The 22,299-nt window shown below is 35.9% G+C and overlaps 1 protein-coding gene across 1 annotated transcript in view; it reads left to right on the top strand.

Moving 5' to 3' along the window:
* The window catches only part of LOC148953793 (heterogeneous nuclear ribonucleoprotein U-like protein 1), a 54,692-nt gene extending 33,440 nt beyond the window's left edge, over nt 1-21,252 (top strand). The window contains exons 9-14 of the mRNA XM_089085637.1: nt 106-357; nt 12,466-12,634; nt 12,992-13,165; nt 14,359-14,588; nt 19,084-19,572; nt 21,018-21,252. Coding sequence (XP_088941763.1) covers nt 106-357; nt 12,466-12,634; nt 12,992-13,165; nt 14,359-14,588; nt 19,084-19,572; nt 21,018-21,068 — 1,365 coding nt within the window. The 3' untranslated portion in view covers nt 21,069-21,252. The remainder of the gene's footprint in view (nt 1-105; nt 358-12,465; nt 12,635-12,991; nt 13,166-14,358; nt 14,589-19,083; nt 19,573-21,017) is intronic.
* Nucleotides 21,253-22,299: the final 1,047 nt, after the last annotated feature.

Raw genomic sequence — 22,299 nt, forward strand, 5'->3', positions numbered from 1 at the left:
TTAAACTCTTTCTTGTAGTGAGAATAATCATCGAAAGTCTCTTTATAAGTCACTAGACCTGTTTTTTTTTTCACTTTTTTCATATATGTTTTTTCTCATTTATAGATAATAATGCTGTGTGGTCTGCCAGGTTCAGGGAAAACAACTTGGGCAAGTAAATATGCCGCTGAAAACAAGGACAAGAATTACAATATTCTTGGTACGAACTCCATGTTGGATAAAATGAAAGTCGCTGGACTCACGAGGAAGAAGAACTATGCTGGTCGCTGGGATCAATTGATTCAAAGATGTACCGAATGTCTCAACCGTCTTTTAGTCATCGGGGCTAAAAGAAGAAGAAACTATATCCTTGATCAGGTATACTCAAGACTAAGTCCCTGAACCCAGTTGCCTCCCCCTCCCCCCCGCACTTCCAAATCTCAAGTCTCACCTCTCCTGTCTAAATCCCGGTCCTTTACTTGTATCCCTTTGAAAAAATGGTTGTAATTATCTTATAAATGTTGAATCGATTTTAACAATAGAGTAATGGCCGTAAGCGTTTTACCGAACGGTTTTTTTTTATAATCTTCGTTTAACTTCTCGTAATGTTTTTTAGATAAATATAATTTTACTTTGCGTTATATTGCATAACGTTATATTGCAAATTAGCTCGTTCTAAATTTTTTTTTTTCAGTGCAAGTTTTTCAGCTAAGAGAATTGCCATTGTTTCTCTTTGGAGGTTATCGAAATGTTAGGAAAACGTTCTGTGTTTGGAACGTTACGTGGAATATGACACGCCTTTTAAGTTTACGGACGTAAATTTAAATTGGGATGTAAAAGTGGCATAGAATGAGCCTGTTTTGTGGATTGCTAAAGTTAATCCAAGTAGCTGTTTGGCCAATATCAATTTTCGGTTATATAAACATATTTATTTTGAAATATTGATAGTTGTTTATCTTATTAGGTTGTATCTATTTCAGTAGTTGAGTAATGACCACACCTGAATGGTTTGGTGAACTTTTTTATAATTATTATTGACAGTTTGCGCAAACAGGTACGCGCTAACTATTTCGCGATCAATGTTCCGAACGCATATTCAGAATTACTATTCCTACTCTTTAGGGTGCAAAGCTCCACGAACGTAACTGAATCTGAGTTTTTCGAACGTAAACTTTAAGTTGCCATAAGATTTGCTAGTTGTTAGAACTGTTAAAGTCAATCCAAGCCTTTAACCCCCGTTTTTTGTACGATTATCTAAAAAAGTTTGAATCGATTTTAACAATCGATAAATCAACGGCTGTAAACGAACGCAAATTCAATTACGGCTCGGAGAACACTCGTCCTATTGGGAGTGTAAGTTTTACGAACGAAGGTGGCATGTATCACGAGTTGACAAACGTATAGTTTCGATTAGATTGTTAACATTTTTGGATTGAAAGCTATTTGTTGACTACTAAAGTCAGTTAAATTCGTTGCTTAGCTTCTAATGTCCAAATCGTAGTTCTATACCCATGATTCGTTCTTTGAAAAGCGATAGTAGTAATATAATAAAGATTGAATCAGTTTTAGAAATTGACAGTTACAATAAATGTTTTAGGAAACGTTTGTTAATGCTCATAACTCATAACTCTGTTAATGCTCATAACTACATGCTAGCTTGTTCAACTGTTGTTGTGAGCACCAATTTAATTAAGATTCGTAGAATTAACTTTCCTCCTTAGGAACTACGTTGTGTAAAAGCAAAGATATTTACGGTTTGCGAACGTAAAATTCAGCATATAATTTTAACATAGCATGAGTTGGTTCTATTGACTGCAAGTCAATTCCAACCGTTGTTTCGGTTCCTATTCCAATTCAAAATGCGTGTCTTTTTTAAGGAAATTACACACGTTGATTATAGAATGACAAAGGTTATATTTTAAAAGGTTGAGTCGATTTTGACGTTTCAGTAATGACCATTTCTCTTAAGCCTATTTTACTCAAAACGTTCACGTAAACAACCGCACGTTAGCTTGTTTTTCTAACGATGTTGCTAATGTGAATTTAATTTTTTATTCATGGAATTGCCTTTGCTCTTTGAAGCGCAAGTTTAACGAACGTAAAACTACGTTCGTGTGGCATGTGTTTCGAGCTTGCGAACGTAAACTTTCAAATAGAATGTAAACTTGGCGTAGAATGAGCTGGTTTTAATGGTTGCTATAGTTAACCTTTATGTAAACTTTAGTTAACCTATGTAAGGGTAACTAACATCAGGAAAGTATGTGTAGCTCTTATTTTTTTAACGGCCTTCTTTGAAGGGATGGATAAGTCTTGACGATTGATCGTTTCATAGTGAATAATTCTGTTTTTGATGAATGTTTCAAAATGTTCTTTGTGTATACTTGGCATTTAAGGGTCTTACGGAGCATAGGTATAAAATCATAAGCATGTCTTTTTAAACATAGCTATAAGATTTTCAAAACATAAAATATTTAAGTATAGATATAAAAACTGAACATAGACAATATATTTAAAAATATTAAAGATTATGTTTTGAGTTTATGAATGTGGACTTTTAGGCCGATTATGAAATCGATCTAGGATTAGCTAGTTTTATTGACTGCTAAAGTCACTCTTAATAAAGAAAGGAAAAAAAGGCTACAAACGAAGAAAGCTGTATGAAATTTTTAGTTTAATCAATACTTTCTGGTGGAATTTAGAATATGTGGCCACGACGAAGGCCAATTCGCCTTGCCACAGTGAAGAGCAAATTGAAAGGCAATTTATAAATCCAGTATCAAAACATGTATTTGGAACATTTTGAACATGGCTTGAGGAATCAGGTTGAAAATTCCAGAGAGAGTTTTGGGAAGGGATGAGGGAAGGAAATCTTAAAATTTGTCTAGGGGTTGGGGACGGTTGAGGCAAAATATTTTTGTTTGGATAAACTAGCTTTATTAACTGCTAAAGTCCACTTTAAAGTTAAAGAGAAGAAAAATTTATTCGGTGAAGTGGCCAGATAAATTGAAAGCCACTATGAGTTTTAAGTTGAGTTTTTAAGCCACTATCAAGCAGCGTATTTTGTAATAAGGTATTCTAAGCTGAGTGGATTTTTAAGCTGAAATTGATGTAGAATGAGTTGGCTTAAAAAAGAAAGAAAAATAAGCCACAAACGAAGAAAAATATTGTACAGCGATACTTTTTATTGACTTCTTTCAAAGTCAAATAGGTCTTAACGATTGCTGTTTTATTAGTAAATAACTAAATATTTTTCTGCGAATGAGGTGATTTAAGGAGAAGTATTCCTCTTTTTTGTAGCATATGTTTTGCGAGAGCAATTTCAAGTTTACGAGAGCAATTTCAAGTTTACGAGCGTGAATTTTTGAATAGAATATAAAATTGCTTCGGATGATATATTGCTATTGACTGCTACAGTCAATCTTAAAAAAGAATAATAATAAACAACTATTTTCATTGAATCTATTGTATTCTTTGTACATTTGCGAGAACTGTAAATTTCCTAGTATTTATATTACTATCAAATTATATTACGAATGAAATTTAATTGCAGCGTTGGTAATCATGCCCCCTCCCCCCGGAGTCATGAAATGAAGTGACATCAATTATATACAATTCTGAAAAAGGCTTATGCCAGTTTTGCCTCTCACCCAGACTATCTGTCTTGGCTCTTCTTTTTTTTAGTCTCTCAACTTTTTCATCGTAGTTCACGAACTTGATTTTAATTCAAGAGTCCATCAAATGGTATGTGGAGGTATTTCGATTCTATGAACATTAGCTTTTGAATACAATATCCAATTAACTTGGTGTAGTTTCAAAAAAGGCGAAACGAAAAAGAGTGATGGAGACAAATTTTGTATTTTGTTTCTTTTTTAGGAATCGACAAATTTTAGTGATTGATCTTTTAGCTTACCTTCAGCTGAAATTCCAGATATATTTTTCTGCTTTTTTGGAAAATAGTTGCATTGGGAGAATTGAACTTTCAGAAATTACTTAAGAGATCCTATACCTGTATCAACCTTTGGGGGGGGGTTATCATGTTCAATAATTCTAGTTTAAATCTGCTTGTCTTTGTCTCAAGCCTTCTAAAAGAAAATCCAAATTTTGTAAGATTTTGAGCCATATTAAGATTATTTCATGTTTCAAATTTAAGGCACATTTTTCAAGACCTTATACATCAGGATGCAGAAAAGTAATGAACTTGAAAACGATTTCTTTGAACTTTGTGTCTTCTGCAGATCAGTTTCTGAAAGTTTCGCTTTTGTAACTCAGAATTTGTCAAAGTTCATGAAATGATTATATCCTTAAGAGGGGAGGGGGGAAACGGGTGGAAAAAAGAGCGTGGGGGGACTAGTTTAACTTTCTTGACTCTTAAAAAGTGAACTAGAACTTTCAATTTCCAATCAAATGAGCCCTCTATGAAGTTTATACATACATCCCTTTCATAAAAACCATACATGCCCTTAGAGCATAACTTAGAACATCATCCCCTGTGCCCTGGGGGATTGTATTGACACCGGAGTTTTTCTTATCCGACCTTTGAACTATTTTTTTTTTAACAAGATGTCTATCTCAAAATTTTCATCAGATGGGTTTTGAAAAAGAAGGCGTGGGTGGGGGCAGCTTCCCTCGGATCTCTTTTGACTATTAAAAAGTGAGCTCGAACTTTCAATATCCATATCCAATCAAATGAGCCCTCTTTGAAATTTATACGAGAATCCCTTTCCTACGAACAATATATGCCCCTGGGCATAACTTATAACGCCTGGCCCGGACCCTGGGGGGTTCTGACGACACCTGAGTTTTTGTCATTTGGTCTTTGAACTATTAAAAAAAAAAACTCTCTAAGTTCTTATCGGACGGTTGTGAGGAAAAAAGGGCGTGGAGAGAGGGTAGGTGCCCTCCAATTTCTTTTGATTATTAAAAAGTGAACGAGGATTTTCAATATCTAATCAAATCAGCCCTTTTTGCATTTAAAACGAGCATCCGTCCCATAAGAACCATATATGCCCCCAGGGCATAACTTACAATGCATGCACCCGGGCCCTTGGGGGTTGTGTCGACACCAGAATTTTTGTTATATGACAATATAACAAAACTTTCAACTATTTTTTACAAAATAGCTCTACTAAAATTTTTGTTGGATGCATTTGGGGGGGGGGTGGAGCTGGTTACCCTCTAATAGCTTTTGACGCTTAAAAAGTGAACTAGAACTTTCAATTTCCAATCAAATTAGCCCTCTTTGAAGTTTATACGAGCATTCCTTCCATAAAAACCATATATACCCCCAGGGCATAACTTATATCCCCTGCCCCTGAAGACTGTGGGGGGAATGTCCTGCTCAAACATATAATTTCCAGAAATTTCAACTGCGTTGAACAAAATGGCTATATCAAAATTTTGATTGGACGTGTTTCGGGAATGGTGGGCGTGGAAGGGTGGCAATTGCCTTAGAATCACTTACGACTATTAAAAAGGGAACTAGCCATTTAAATTTACAATCGAATGAGCCCTTTCTGAAGTTTCTACGACAACGTTGTCTATACAAAACCTTGTATTCCCCCAGGGCATAAATTACAACCCTTGCCCTGAGGGCTGTGGGGAGTTGTCATCCTCAAAGACCTAATTCCCAGAACTTAAAACTACGTTTAATAAAATGACTATCTCAAAATTTTGATTGGATGTGTTTGGGGAAAAGGTCGGCGTGAGAGGGGGGTTAGTTGCCCTCCAATCACTTTCGACTATTAAAAAGGGCACTAGCTCTTTGAATTTCCAATCGAATGGGCCTTTTTTGAAGTTTCTACGACAACACTTTCTATAAAAAACCTTATATGCCCCCAGGGCATAACTTAAAACCCTTGCCTGAGGGTTGTGGGGAAGTGTCCTACTCAAAAACATATTTTCTATCTGGAAATCAACTACGCTGAACAAAATTGCTATCTAAAAATTTTGATTGTATGTGTTTGAGGAAATGATGGGTGGGGGGGAGGGCTAGTTGCCCTCCAATCATTTTCGACTATTAAAAAGAACACTAGCCCTTTTAATATCCAATCGAATGAACCCTTTTTGAAGTCTACGACAATGCTTTCTATAAAAACCTTACATGCCCCTAGGGCATAACTTAAAACCCTTGCCCTGAGGGTTGTGGGGGAGTATCCTCCTCAAAAACATATTTTCTATCTGGAAATAGACTACCCTGAACAAACTGGCTATCTCAAAATTTTGATTGAATGGGTTTGGGGGAATGATGGGTGTGGGAGGGGCTTGTTGCTCTCCAATCACTTTCGACTATTAAAAAGGGCACTAGAACTCTCGATTTCCAATCAACTGAGCCCCCTTTGAAGCTTATACGAAGACCCCTTCCATTTGAAGTGCCTCTGGGGAAAAAAAAATAATAAATAATAAAACATTGGAGCCGTATGTCCTTTACTATAGGCAACGCTATAGTCTTGCCTCTGATTAAACGTATTTAACTCATAACGGTCACGTAAACAACTGCACGTTAGCTTGTTTTTCTGACGATGTTGTTAATGCGAATTTAATTTTTTATTCATGGAATTGCCTTTGCTCTTTGAAGCGCAAGTTTAACGAACGTAAAACTACGTTCGTGTGGCATGTGTTTCGAGCTTGCGAACGTAAACTTTCAAAAAGAACGTAAAATTGGAGTAGGATGAGCTGGTTTTAATGGTTGCTATAGTTAACCTTTATGTAAAGGTAACTAACATCAGGAATGTATCTGTAGCTCTTATTTTTTTAACGACCTTCTTTGAAGGGATGGATAAGTCTTGACGATTGATCGTTTCATAGTGAATAATTCTGTTTTCGATGAATGTTTTAAAATGTTCTTTGTGTATACTTGGCATTTAAGGGTCTTATGGAGCGTAGGTATACGCTCCATATTTGGGAAAAAGTCGTATTTGTAAAGTAAAATATCAATTTTAGACTTTTTTTAGGGGATGGGATATTTTCTCTTTGAATAGGAATAGTTCCAGAGTTATAATTTTGATAAGTCTACTCTTTTTATCTTAAGGAAGAGGGGGGGGCGAATTCTAATTTTTGATGGGGGATGAGGAAGAGAGCAGTTGAAATAAATTTTACTCTGACCCTTAGCAGAGTACACGCTACTGTTTTTAATTATTTTTTTATGCATACCTCACGGTAGGATTTAACACTAGCTTAGTCGTAGCTAAAACTTGCCTCTATTTAAAGTGGGTATTTTATTATTTGAGCTTTGGGAACGCACTATTTGTCTTAGTGCTTGTAACTTTGTTCCAAGCCCAATTTGTAAAATTTATTTTAAAACCGACTTTTGTCAATTGCTACTCCGTTTCAGGAAATTATTCGTAGTCTGTAAGGCTTTATCAGACCAACTGGTGATTGTTCGTTGCCATTTTTCTGTGAAAAGTCACCAATATTATTTGTGATTTATCACAAATAAATTTATTTGAAAAGTCACATCTAAATTTCAAAATAAATGCTATTTGAGTGTACAGAATATTAATCCGGGATTAACCACCCTTTGTCTTATTCAGCAGGAAGCTAGAACTCCCAAATTACTTACTTAGGTCCTCCTGAGCCATCTGTGGCGCATAGGGCATCGACGAAGCCTCGGTAAACGTTACGTATTGGCGTTGCGTCGATTACATCCTCTCACTGTGGTTGTAGTGATATGTGAGCACTGTGTAGACCACGATCGTACGTGCGTCTGAGCGTGTTTCTCGGTATTCCCGTCTGTCGACGCCCAAGCGGCTGCCATTGTTGAACCTGGTTCGGGATTCTGGAGTCCTCGATCCGAAGGACATGGCCAAGATAGCTCCACCTCTTCTTCTTAAGCACTTCAGTAATAATCGGCTGGCCAGTTCTTCTGCGGATCTCGATGTTGCTGACGTTTTGACGCCAACCGATATTCAGCATGCGTCTCAAGCACATCTTTTCGAAAGCTGTGAGTCTTTTCTCTGTCCTAACATCAGGTTTCCAGCACTCACTGGCATACAATATCACGGACTAAACGTTGCTATTAAGAAGTCGCAGCTTTAGTGCAAGTGAGTACTTCTTTGATTTCCATACTGGCTTAAGTTAGTTGAAAACAGCGTTTGCCATGCCAATTCTTCTCTTGACCTCATTTTGCACCTCTCCTGAGTAGTCGATCCAGCTTCCGAGGTACTTAAATTCATGGACTTGTTCGACTCTACGATTTTTGTACAGGAGCTTGACTGGCGAGCCTGATGTTGCCATTGATTTAGTCTTATCTATGTTGATGTCTAGGCCAACTTTTATCCGCTTTAACGCTCACTTTATTAAGGAGCTCCTGGAGTCGCTGCTTTTTCATTTCCATAAGTGCCACATCATCCGCAAAGTCGAGGTCTGAGAGGATTTTATTTCTGACTGTTACTCGAAAGCCAGTCGCTTCTCTCAAAACATGGCCCATTACAATAACAAATAAAAACGGTGATAAAACGCATCCCTGTCGCACTCCTGACATATTTTGAAGTATCTAGTTGCTCGTTTTCTATCTTGCAACAAACCGTATTTTTGTAAAGACCCTGATCAAACTTGTTCTTTTCTTGGGGTTACCATAATACTGTAGAATTTCCTAAAGTGTGTCACGGTCCACAGAATCGAAGGTCTTTTCAAAATCAATGAAGAGCATATATATCTTGTTGGACCACTCATTTGCGTCTTTTATCAGAGTCCTGAGCATGAATATGAGGTTTGAATAAGATCTACCTGTACAAAAGCCATGTTGCTCTTCTCTCAGAAACGGATTGAGTGCTTTTTTCAGGCGCTCCAGTATTAAAAGCGCTACAACCTTTCTTGGTACTGATATTAGGTTTACACCTCGCCAGTTATCGCAGATAAGTGCATCACCTTTCTTAAATAGCTTAAAATTATGCCTTTGGTCCAGTCGCCAGGGACCTTTTCGGACTGCCAGACTGTTGCAATCTGTGGTATCCACACTGAGAGGCGTGTCGTCAATGATACCTTGATCATTTCCGAAGTTATGCAGTCTTCACCGGGTGATCTTCCACTCTTGAGTTTCTTCACTGCAACGCAGATGTCCGCAGATGTTGGGGGATTTTCGTCAATTTTCAGGCTAAGAAATGGCAGAAGGGATGCTTTCTCGGCCAGTTCGTCTCGGTCTACTTAAAACCTTTTCGAAGTGGGATACCTACCTCTCGTCAGAACTCCTAGATTAGAATGTGACAAAACACGTGGATAATTATGTCCTTTTGCACTTGTATTTACTAGCAGAAAGGGAGCTAAAATTACCAAATGTCGGAAGGGAGGGTACAACATCTCAACAAACTTTAGTTTTAGCTGAAATATTTTTGTTGCAGAAAAATCTGTTTTGAATCAAAACTTCCCTTTCGATGGGCATTTTATTTGAGGAATTAGTCCGTCGTCGGGAAGGCCATATCGACTAATTACTGAAAGGAAGTGGTCCACCGTCTATAACCTGTATCAGTCGAACAGACTGATACTTCATCGCTACTACTTCTTTCATTGCTATGAAAAGACACATTATAAGCTAAAGATTTCCGTTTTATTTTCAATTTAGTTGTCTTTAATTTACAGGATTCTGAATTGGTAAAAGTCATAATTTGTCATATTTACTAGTGTAAATAGGACTCCTTGCCGTCCTAGCCGAGTGGTTAGCGCGCTAGACTTGAAATTTTGAGAATGGGGGGTTCGAGTCCTGGTGCCCCTGTTTTTTTGGTTTGGAGGGGGGGGGTCAATGGTGTAACTCTGTAAGTTCAGCCAGGGTCGACCCAGCTCTAAATGGGTACCTGGAGAAATCTGGGGAGGGGGGGACACGGGAAGCATCGAATGGTTTATCCTAGACCATGCATTGCCACCCCCGGCCAAAAGCAGAAAATTCTAAAAAGCCTATTAAAAATGACCAAATTTGATAAAAATTAAATGCGTTTGTATTTGAATGTTTTTTTAACGCTCCTAGCACTAAAAAAAACTATAAAAAAGACCAAATTTGATAAAAAATTAAGTGCGTTTGTATTTGATTGTAGAAAGGGAACAAAAATTACTAAATATTAGAAGGTCGTTATTACTAAAGTTAAAGAGCTCAGTGCTCTTTAATATTCAACTTATATATTTCTGTTGTAGAAAAACCTGTTTATCGACACTCATGGCTTCGTTTAAAGAAATATTCAGTAGTCTGTACGCTAGTATATCAGACTAAGAGCCTGATAATTGACGCTACTATCGCCTGTTTTTGCGATGAAAAGTCGCAAATGCTAACTAAGTGGAAATCGAAAGAATTTTAAATAAGGAAAAATAAAAAATTTTCACGTTTGCTTGTTAGAAACACTTCTAGTACTAGGCAACCTATATAAAAAAAGCTAATTTGAAAAATTATATACTTTTGCATTTGTGTATGATTTTAAGAAGGGAGCAAAAGTTACCAAATATTTGAAGGGAGGGAGCAGCAGCTGCACTTCTATATCCAACGCAGATATTTTGTTGTGGAAGAATATGTTTTGAATCAAAATATAATTGCCAATTACTGTTCTGTTTACAGAAATAGTCCTAGCCTATAAGTTAAATCAGACGAATAGACTGATTGTTTATCACGACGACTGCCTAACATTGCTGTGAAAGGTCGTAATATTGTATACAGTTTACTATATATTATATAGTTTATTAGTATATTCTAGTTTTTAATTTAGTTATTTGATATTTGGAAGATATTAGAAAGGAGGGACAGCAGCTCAACACTCATCAATAATCAGCTAATTTAATAGGCTATTTAATAATTCAAAGATTGGATTTGGGAGTTAGGGGGGGGATGAGAGTGGTGTTCACTCAGTAAAAAATAAATTATATTCATTCATCCTCAGCAGTTTAGACTCAAGTCTGCAGCCATTTATTACTCAAAAGTTCAACTTAAGTAGCAATCTCAATACCCAACAATATTCTGATACCACCAGAAAACCGTGTCGGATAATGTAGATAAGAAACGACTTTTTCGACCCAAAAGGAAAGACAGGGACAATCAATACAATCTTGTCTCCTATTCTCTCTCAAACGGGGACTTTATTTTTTGTTTAATTTTTAATGGAATTTGCAGTATTTTGAAAAATCACAGTCGCCCATATTTGAAAATTAGCCAACGCTCTTTGCACTGGGCAATGAAGAGAAAACGACTAGTTATAGGGACAGTTAGTCTTTTTTTATTGTTTTTAATCGTAGGAAGAAAACTAAAATGTTCGACTTTAAGTTCATAATTTGATAGCGGATTACTGTTCCATTTAAGCAATTACTTCGCAGTCTTCAAGGTCATGATAGGTGAACACTGATATGCATCGCTATTACTGTTCAATATTGCATCGAGCATTACAGAATAAAAAAAATTCATTATAGTTAATATATATAAGGGCTATCTGAACTTCAAGGTTTTTGAGTTGCGAAGCTTGAAAAACACAATCTCTGCAGTTTTCCAAGATACCTAGTGCAAGATAGCACAGCACAAATGAGCCCAAGGCACCATTTTTGTTTACGAATATGCGTGGAAAGTGCAATATAAAAATAAATCACTTTGAAAAATAGGCTGATTTGAAGAATTTAATTTGCAGCCACCTCAGAAAAGTGACCAAATGGTGCAAATGTGCCTTATCTGGCAACGCTGCTCTTAGCACCAAATAACCGACAGATCATGACAAATCATGTTCAATTTTGTATAAGAACTTATTAGTTTTTGTATTTATTGAGCTAGGATAATTTTAAATAAAGAATTGAGGAATTTAGGCCTCATTTCATGGCATTTATTGCTCTTTTGCTGTTGTTATAATCGATTCAACCCCCCTCTCCATTCCCCTCCACTCTTCTCTGTTTTTGGTGAGTATAAAATCTTATAATTCTCGTATAAAGTCTTAGCCACATGGGTTCTAAATATGTTTAGTACCCAGTAACTAGAAGTTTAATTTTTGAACTTTTAGTCTTTGTATTATTCAGGTTATAGATAATATGATAAGCTCCGTAGCCATAGGCTAGAAAAGGGCAATTTCAAAGCTGGGATAAATTCTGGGCATTGTTAATCAGTTGCAAGCTATGAGTGGTTCTCTGTTAACACTAATGTTGCAAAATATGTGGCGAGGGAGGTGGAGGATTTATAAAGTTGTTCTTTAGCAAGGCATTCAATAGTTATTTTGTTATACGACTTGTAGATATTTTATTAGTGACTAAAAAAACAGTTGAGTACTCATAGGGGGCTAAGGGGCTAGTCTATATTGCCTGAAGTTGGAAAATATGAAGAGGAATGGTCTTAAAGAGAGAGAGGGCAAGTGTACCGACGACGTTGAACATACATAGCTTGCATGAAAAGATTAACTTAAGCCCGAATCCCCTTATTCTGTTTAAAGTCTCGAGTAGCATTTAAACGGTTGCGGAGGCTTTTAGTTGTTGATATATATTCTATTTGTTGATATATATATATACTGATTTCTTTATGGAATCTCTCTCTATGCAATACAGACCAACGTCTACCCATCCGCTCAGAGGCGAAAGTTGAAATGCTTTGGAGAGTTTATTCGACGTGCCATTGTCATTGTACCAACTGATGAAGAGTTCAAGAAGCGCGTTGCTAAACGCGAAGCGGAAGAAGGCAAAGACGTGCCAAACGAGGCAGTTCTCGAAATGAAAGGTACAGAAAAAACCTATGAAAGACATTTTTTTATTACTTTTTTTATCTCCCTACTTTTTGAGAGCATTAAGTTTCTCTCAATTATTTTTCTCTGTCTATTTGTCTGTATAGATGGTTAATTATTTGCCAAAATTTCTGAAAGTTCCCTCATCTCCATGTGGGATAACTGTTGTAGAACACAATATTTGTATACAGAAAACAACCATCCCTCTGTGGAATGATTGTTAATCGTCATGTTTCTGTCTTATAAGGCCAGCCCTGTTGGGATAACTATTGTAGGATGTTCTGTTTTACATGCAGAAAGTTTAATATTAAATATATTTATACATTTTTCTAAAATTACTACTTTGTGTTTAGCAAACTTTCGTCTTCCACCTGAGGAGGGAGATTTGTTGAACATTGTTGAATACGTGGAGCTGAATAAAGAAGAGGCTGAGGCTCTGGTCAAGACATATAACGAAGAAGGAGTGAAAGCAGGATACGGACAGAAAAAGCAGCCCCAGGAAAAGAAGAAAAAGCCAGATGATAGAGGTATCCTTTCTTTTAAATTTCTATTTGCTTCTTTCCTTTCCTGTTATTTGCTTTCCGTTCTTTAGTATTGGTCCCTTCCTTTCTTTATTCTGTTCTTATTCTTTGCTATGGCCAGTTTGCTCTTTTGCTTTCTTGATCTTTGTTATTGATGTGTTCTTATTGTTTGTTTTGGTTAGTTTGTTCTTCTGCTTTATTGCCCTTTGTTTTCTGTTCTGTATTATTGATTCGGTCAGTCTTTTGTTCAATTTTTGTTCTTTGTTATGGTCGTTTTACTCTTTTGCTTTTCTGTTTTTTATTATTGATCTGTTCCGTTCTTGTTCTTTATTGTGGTTATGTTGCTCTTTTGCTTTCTTGTTCTTTGCTTTCCGTTGTGTTTTGTATCTACGGAATGATTGGTTTTGCCATAATTTTATTAATTTTATTGAAATAAAATTAAAGATATTGGCATCCTATATCCCACCTTCTTCACATTTATCCCATGTATTATTTGTTGAAAACTTATGACAATAAGCCCTATAAATGAAGTTTGTTTTGAAAGTTTCTTCTGTAGCTAATTAAGGTCTTTATCCATATAGAAATAACATGGGGCAAAAGTCCAACATTCTGTGATTGGTACGCGGTTTAGGGTTTAGATGGTTGATGTTAGAGGTTAGCTTTGAGGTTAGATCAGGCTCCAATATTTAGTCATTGACATGCGGTTTGAGGTTTATATGAGCTTGGCCGTCTAAAATAGTACACATTCTTATTGTATATTGGAATGTTGGTGGAATATTCCAGAATCTCTTTTTTTCATTCTTTCTATTTGTCTTACTCTCCCTTAGGCTGATAAATTTTACATATGGGGAGAATTTTCGGGGGGAGGGTGGGGGAACCCACCAGACCCCAGAAGAAAAAGGTAAATACTTTTATAAATGAGTTCGATCTCAGCTCAGAATCAGATCTCTACGATAGCTGGATATGCGTTTAATTCAGTATCTTCAGTTTGGTATCACAGCAGAACAGGATTAAAAGAAAACCCTGAAAAATAACGATATTTAACACTCCATAATACTACTATTTTCCCATTCATTGACTTATTATAGATGAAAGATATCAAACCCTGTCTTGGAAAAATTGGCTTGCCAAATACGGTCAAATTTGAATTATTTTTGTACAATAATAAAGAAGCAATAACATTATATTATACCTTTTAGATAAGCGCCGTAGAGGAACTCGCGGTCGTGGTCGTGACGCACGTAGCCGAGACCTTAGTCGAGGCAGATTTGAAGACCGACGTGGGCCGAGAAGAAGTTTTGAGCCCCCTCGAGGTCCAATGGGTTACAGAGATCGTATGCCATCTGCACCTGGCGGAAGATTTGCTCCCTACCCATCAATGATGGCAAGAGCAGCCCCGTTCCCAAGAGGGGGTGTCTATCCCGAGAGAGTAAGTCGTATGGTTTTACTATACATACTTTTCGATAATGCAGGAATTTGTTAGTAATGAGTGATGCTCATTGAGCTCAAGGATCTGTTGAATTTTCAGCCTTTTTGATTTTCTTATTGTTAACAACCGTATGTCAGCTATACTGCCATTAAACTTATTTGATTGCGGGCGTGAAATTTATTGTGAGTAGTAATTTATACTTCTTTTTTATCTCAAGAAGCCTTAATGCTACTACTGCTACCAACTCACTGCAGCACCAAGCCGCCTAAGTCCAACACAGTTACGCACGCTCCTCCTCTATCCCAATCTATTCAAATCCCCCCTCTTTTCATCCTCCCAGGAAGTTCCCATTTCTCCTAAATCTTTTCTTACGACATCCTCCCAGCCCAACCGAGGACGACCTGCTTTTCGTTTTGCAGAAAAAGAACATCTTTTGCAGTCCTTAGCCTTAATATAATTTATAAAATTGTTTATATTGCAAAGTATTTTTAAGTTTGTATGGTGGCCCCCCTAGACTAGGCAAAACTCTTGAGTGTGTTGAACTATTGCGTCCATATCCACCTTTGATGGCATGGGCAGTTCCACTCACGAAGAAACGTTTTTCCAACGCGGAGAAGTCGTAAAGTTTTGCTACAGTGCCATCTGAATTATCCGAAAGATTGTTTAGGATAGTTAGCGTTTGCATTCCCATGTACTGTACCCATCTAGAATACATTGAAATTTGTCAGTAATTTTAACTTGCGCGGAATGATGTTGGTTAAGAATGAAGTTAAATATTACTTAAACAGCTCGCCTGGGAAAGAATGGATTTATACAAATGAATATCAAACATATTTTTATGCCAACATCCCTGATTGTTGCCACCCTTATATTTTAAACAAGTGTATATTTACATTTTATTTTCTTAGCTTTCATAAAAAGGAGCCACTTGAACTTATTTTATTTAGGCTCAAATCTTATTTTCGTTCATTCCCCTTCTCCAGCTGCTGGTAGAATTTTTTGCCTTTACTACATTTTTCATATTGTACACTTATTATTCCTGGCTTATTCCAATATAGCCAGGTCATTTTCTTTTCATTTGATTGAAATTTATTGCAAATAAAATGCTCTTTTCTTTATAAGCTCTTAAGTTTTTCTGATTGACTGCGATTCTAAGTCTGTGAATGCCTTGATGTGTACCTCAAATTTTTTAAATTCAACTTATTTTGACAATCTGTGTTTTGAAAAGCTGAAAAATGTTGAATTTTTCTACAAAAATGCATCTGCGAAGATAGAGGCGGTTTTGGGGGAGGGACAGAAAGGAAACTTGCTCTGAGCGCAGAAATTTTAGGGTCGCAAAATTTTCAAATAAATAATTTAACGGTTATTATTTTTTATTTTTGAAATTTTGTTTTTATTTAAATAAAATAGAGGTCGCAATTAATAAATGAAAATGATTAATAAATTGTTAATTAGTTGATAAAAATAAATAATAAAAATAAATGAATCTAATTAAGTAATAAACTAAAAAATAACTAAAACTTAAATCATTAATTAATTAATAAATTAGAAATAGTTTTGTTAATAAATGGATTTTTTTTAAATTGTGCCTGAAAATTTTGTGGGGGAGAGGGTGCTAATCAAGATAATTGTTACGGGTGTAAGAGAAGCCAGAACCGCTACTGTGTGGAGAACATGGTCCTTTGTGAGACTCATTTAAGTTTCTTTGGATGTATACACCATTTAGGTGTATTGGGATATATGCATAATATAACTTGGACTCTATTAAATGCTGTGCAATTTGTATAATCGTAAAGGTCCATAAAGAAATGGCCGAGAAATGAACGTTCGTAGCCGTTCAGTATCCTATCTAGACATCGTCCTTGATACAAATATTGATGGATAAGTCTGCAAAAAAGATTATCTGACAAAATGAACCAAAATATTGCTTATTTAAAACAATTCACATTGCACATACATATATGCATGTGCACATACGGTATAAACGTCGGGTAAAAATTCAATTTATTTGATAGGTAGTCAAAGGGATTCTGATAAACTTGTAGTGGTTGACTACACCTAAAGGAAACATTCGTAACACAATATTTACTTCATAATATGCACAAAATTTATATTCAACCGATTTTCTGGGTCGCTTGTACTCTTAATTCATGTTTTTATTCCAAGGATTTTTTTTTTTTTTTTTTTTTTTTTTTTTTTTTTTAATATATATATATATATATATATATATATATATATATATATATATATATATATATATATATATTGCTGCCTGGAAATAAGATCGACCCATTCCCTTGTCATTTACACTATTTTTATTTTATTTTTTCCACTTACTAACTGAGCTAGGGGAGGGTTTGATAATTTTTAATTTGTATTCTAAATATGCTGTTCGTGCGACAATCTAGATCATGAAATTTCATAGGCATCGGTATCGGTACAGTCTATAATCTAGACTGTGAATGCGGTAACTTATCTTGGAATATGCAACTTCTGGATAAAATGGTACATCTACCCTCTTGATGAACCATTACATACTAAATGAATGCAGAGAATAAGGATTAACTAAAAATAATAACAATTTTACTTATATCTATTAATGTCTTATTGGATATAGATAATTTCGGAGACCACACTGCCTTTCCATGACGATAAATAAAAGTTCAAATAGGGATAAAATCCTTTTAATAGACAGTGATGATAGAAATTCACAAAAATACCAGATATTTCGGTCACATATACAGTGACCGTCATCAGTAGTAAAACTGGTGACGGTCACTAAAACTGATGACGGTCACTGTATATGTGACCGAAATATTTGGTATTTTTGTGAATTTCTATCATCACTGTCTATTAAAAGGATTTTATCCCTATTTGAACTTTTATTTATCTTATTGGATGTAAGAAGTCTGTCAACCCAACAAAGAGTCGGACCGTTTTACTTGGATTACTAGAAACAGTCTTTTCTACTAAAGAGTTTTTCAAAAAAAAAGTTAAAAAAAAAGAAATCACAATTATAACCAAGATTACTGAAATGGACTAGTGAACGTAAATTGAAAGTATATAATGATATTCTTTTCTGGAAATGTCATAAGTTTTTTTGTTTGTTAACGTTATAAAAAAGAAACATTTAAAACATGTTATGTTTTCAGTGAAGCACAAATAAAGCTTTGGTTTATAAGCTTAGAGGGCGTTAAATTTCTAGTTGTGGTAACTTCTGTTCATTTTAAGTTTGCCTTGATCATTTCTTGTAATTTATGTTATTTTGTGGGTCTCGTTCAATTGATGACAATGACCTCTCTTTATTATAAGCATGAATTATTGACTAAGTCTGCACCTCTCTGGTTTCACTGTAGCTACAACGAACAAACACACTTTCAAATGGGGATAAGTCCAGATATTTCGGTCACATATACAGCGACCGTCTTCAGTAGAAATACTGTATTTCTACTGAAGATGGTCGCTGTATATGTGACCGAAATATCTGGACTTCTGTACCTGTTTTTTCACTGTCTAAATAAATGGATTTATCCCCATTTGAAAGTTTATTTGTTCGTCTTAGAACGGCAGTGTGGTCTAAGAAAACAACACCTAATTTAAAGGTGTTATGTCGAAAATAATTTACAGCCTTACTTCAGAGGCTTTGAAAGGTCATTTCATCCCCAAAGGCATATTTTTTTTTACTTTCGTCTATTTTGAACACAATTTACACAACGTTCAAATGAAAAGTGACATGTCTCACACTTTCTTTAAAAAAATGAGTCGGAAAGTTTGAAAGATACCTCTGTTTGGTCTTATCCAGTTATATTGCTGTTACATGTTAACTCAACAAGCTTAAAATTTTTTGAAATGCCATTTTAGAAATCTGCAAGTTGAAAAATCCGTCAATACGGATTTGTTTGAGAGAAAAAAACAGTTTGTGAAGTATATATTTTACAGTTTATTTTGAGTTCTCTAAGAAAGGAATTTTTTGAAATGCCATTTTAGAAATATATCTAATACGTTTGTTTATGGACTTCTACATTGCAATATCCGCCTCGGATATACAATCTGCAAGTTGAAAAATCCGTCAATACGGATTTGTTTGAGAAAAAAAAACAGTTTGTGAAGTATATATTTTACAGTTTATTTTGAGCCTACATGTTACAATGTCTCATATTTGTAATTACCAACTCAGGAATGCTTAATTACCAAAATCGAACGATTTTTGTAAAAGTATTTACTGAATATGTGATTATGGACTCCTATATTGCAATTTTTTTTATAATCTGCAAGCTTAAACCTGAATTTATAATTTCTGTAAAAATACAACGTAAGTCCTTGTAATTGGTAACTTCGAACGTAAAATAAGTCTTATATCAAGAATCAGCATACAAATTAGAAATGGTTCTGCTAATTAAATTGTAATGAGAGTTGAATGAATTAAAATGTATGGAATTTTATAGTTTTTTATTTAGTTTATAATTTTTGATCATACCTTAAATTTGTCATTTAGGCTTTCGATGACGGCTATTATGGTGGCGCTCCAGACTATCGTCGTGATGTTGCACCAGTTAGGGATTTCTATGAGGATGGTTTTGGCGAACCAGCGTATTCACCAAGAGCTATGGACCGTCCAAGAGGAGGTGGGCCCATGTTTCATACTAGAGGACGAGGACCTGCCAGTGCTGGTGGCGATAGAAGGCCTGTTTCTGCTCCACGGAGGTCTTTTGGTAGTCCCGCTGCTGGGGCATCTCTGGCTGGTCGTGGAAGGGAAGCAGTTGCTCCTCGTAAATCTTGGGGACAGCCAGCTACTCAGTTATCATCGTGGGCCAGTCCACAGCAGGTGCCACCAGTCGCTAATTCTCCACAGCAGTGGGGTCAGTCGTGGAATCAGTCTAGCTACCAGTACAGTGCTGCTTCTACCGCATATCCCCAGTACCAACAGAGTGCTTGGAATGGACAAAATTATGATGCGGGCTCATCATGGCCTCAACAGCAACAGGTACTAAAATATTTGTTTTAATTTTAATGGATACTTTCAAAAATAAATAAATTGAAAAAAAACTTATTTTTTGAAGTAACAACGAATGACAACCTAATTGGTAATCTATATAGGCGACGGAATATAATGACCAAACAGTTTATCTCCCTTCTTAGAGAAGGTGCCATTTTCGAAAACTACCCTACTTTTTCAACCTTTGTCTGGTCTTTATGCTCATTTTCCTCGTCCCCTCTCACTTACAAGGGAAAACACTTCTTTTTTAGTAAAAAAGAATGTCAGCCTAATTGATAATCTATGTAGGCGACGAAATATAATGACGAAACAGTTTATCTCCCTTCTTAGAGAAGGTGACATTTGCGAAAACTACCCTACTTTTTCAACCTTTGTCAAGTCTTTATTCTCATTCTCCTCGTCCCCTCTCACTTACAAGGGAAAACCCTTTTTTTAAGTAAAAAACAATGTCAGCCTAATTGGTAATCTATGTAGGCGACGAAATATTATGACCAAACAGTTTATGTCCCTTCTTAGAGAAGGTGCCATTTTCGAAAACTACCCTACTTTTTCAACATTTGTAAGGTCTTTATTCTCATTCTCCTCGTCCCCTCTCACTTACAAGGAAAAACACTTTTTTTAAGTAAAAAAGAATGTCAGCCTAATTGATAATCTGTGTAGGCGACGAAATATAATGACCAAACAGTTTATCTCCCTTCTTAGAGAAGGTGCCATTTGCGAAAACTACCCTACTTTTTCAACATTTGTCATGTCTTTATTCTCATTTTCCTCGTCCCCTCTCACTTACAAGGGAAAACACTTTTTTTTAAGTAAAAAACATTGTCAGCCTAATTGGTAATCTGTGTAGGCGACGAAATATTATGACGAAACAGTTTATGTCTCTTCTTAGAGAAGGTGTGATTTGCGAAAACTACCCTACTTTTTCAACCTTTGTCAGGTCTTTATTCTCATTTTCCTCGTCCCCTCTCACTTACAAGGGAAAACACTTCTTTTAAGTAAAAAACAATGTCAGCCTCATTGGTAATCTATGTAGGTGACGAAATATAATTAACAAACAGTTTATCTTCCTTCTTAGAGAAGGTGCCATTTTCGAAAACCACCCTACTTTTTCAAGCTTTGTCAGGTCTTTATTCTCATTCTCCTCGTCCCCTCTCACTTACAAGGGAGAAAACTTTTTTTTTAAGTAAAAAAGAATGTCAGCCTAATTGGCAATCTATATAGGCGACGAAATATTATAATCAGTAAACGGTTTTTCTCCCTTCTTAAAGAAGGTGCCACTTTCGGAAGCCAGCCTACTTTTCAAGCTTCGTCACCTCTTTGTTCTCCTCCTCGTCCCCTCTCTCTCCCTTCTGCATTCTTCTCTCTCTTTCTGTCTTTTTCTCTCTGATACACATTTTTGATTAGGTAGTATATATATTTTTATTTATTTTTAGTCATACGGTGGATTTGGAGGGACAGGAGCCACACGAGGATACTGGAAGTAAATTGAATTGTCAACTTTGTTCCATCTTCCCTGAACCTAGTGTTTCCTGGATGGTAGATTAGTTGATTCTTTATGTAAAGGTCTCACTTTATTTCATATTAGTGTCTGTTCAAATCTGTTTCCATAAGCAGAAATATTTTATAATGACTACTAGTATGACATTTAATAAATTACTTGTTTTTTAATGGCGTTTATCTATTTGATTTTTTGTTGTCTGTGTCTATCTGATGAGCTTGTGTATTGCAGAAATTGATCGCATTTTTGTATGGCTTATCTCACTTTTTTTTTTGTGCTTGTGGATATTTCTTCAGCAAATTCTCAAACAGGTGTTATGGAAAATTAGAAAAATGAAATGCTATTGAACTATTTGAAACAGTTTATTGTGAGATAATCACTGAAGCATATGTTTCCAAAGTGCCTTTTTCTTACAAACATAGAAAATATTTTTTTGTAATGCAGGCTTTTCGCCCAACGGCTATTTAATTGAGAAAATTCGAAGTAAAGCATAGATTTTAGACTGTAATTATGGTAGCAAGGGCGTCGTTTGGGGAGTGGCAGTTGCCCCCCAATAACGTGAAGGAAAAAATGATCCCCCTTGACTTTTCGGGTACGAACCCCTCGTGCCCCCCCCCCCCCAATAAAGATGCTAGAGATTCGCCCATGGGCGTAGGCAGCATATTGTCTAGGGGGGGCAGTCGATAGTGTGATGGAGTTTTATCAACTGCTTTTTCCAAACCATCTTGCCCCCCCCTCCCTACGTCCATGGATTCGCTCCTGTATGGTAGGTACGCTAATCGGCCTTTTCAAGAGATTCTAATATCCTTAACCATTCAAGGTGATGGTATGTTTATGGAATCCCTAATTGGTAAGATGATATTTTGTCTGCTCATATTTCTATTTATTAAATTTCTCTCTTGGATGGGGTCCATGTTGTTTTTCAGATAATTGGACAACCTGGTACGCCCACTGCTATTACATGGATATTATGTTGGAATTTGGTTGTTTTGGGCTAGGCAGGGTTGTTTCCTTTTATGTCAGACAATCTTGGGTATTGTGTTAGAATTTCGCTTTCATTATGGGAAGGTTTTTTAAACTATTTTTCATGGTTGAAGCAATAGCTGCAACTTAGTAAAGAGGGAACCACAGGTTAGCCTATAGTAACTAAAAGTTAAAGAACGCGTCTGTAATCCTACAAAGATAGGGAAATATCACCAGCTGATTTATTTGCACTA

The sequence above is a fragment of the Artemia sp. Qi Xiang Cuo genome, chromosome 3, assembly GCF_049724085.1.
Source record: "Artemia sp. Qi Xiang Cuo chromosome 3, ASM4972408v1, whole genome shotgun sequence".
Taxonomy (NCBI): Eukaryota; Metazoa; Arthropoda; class Branchiopoda; order Anostraca; family Artemiidae; genus Artemia; species Artemia sp. Qi Xiang Cuo.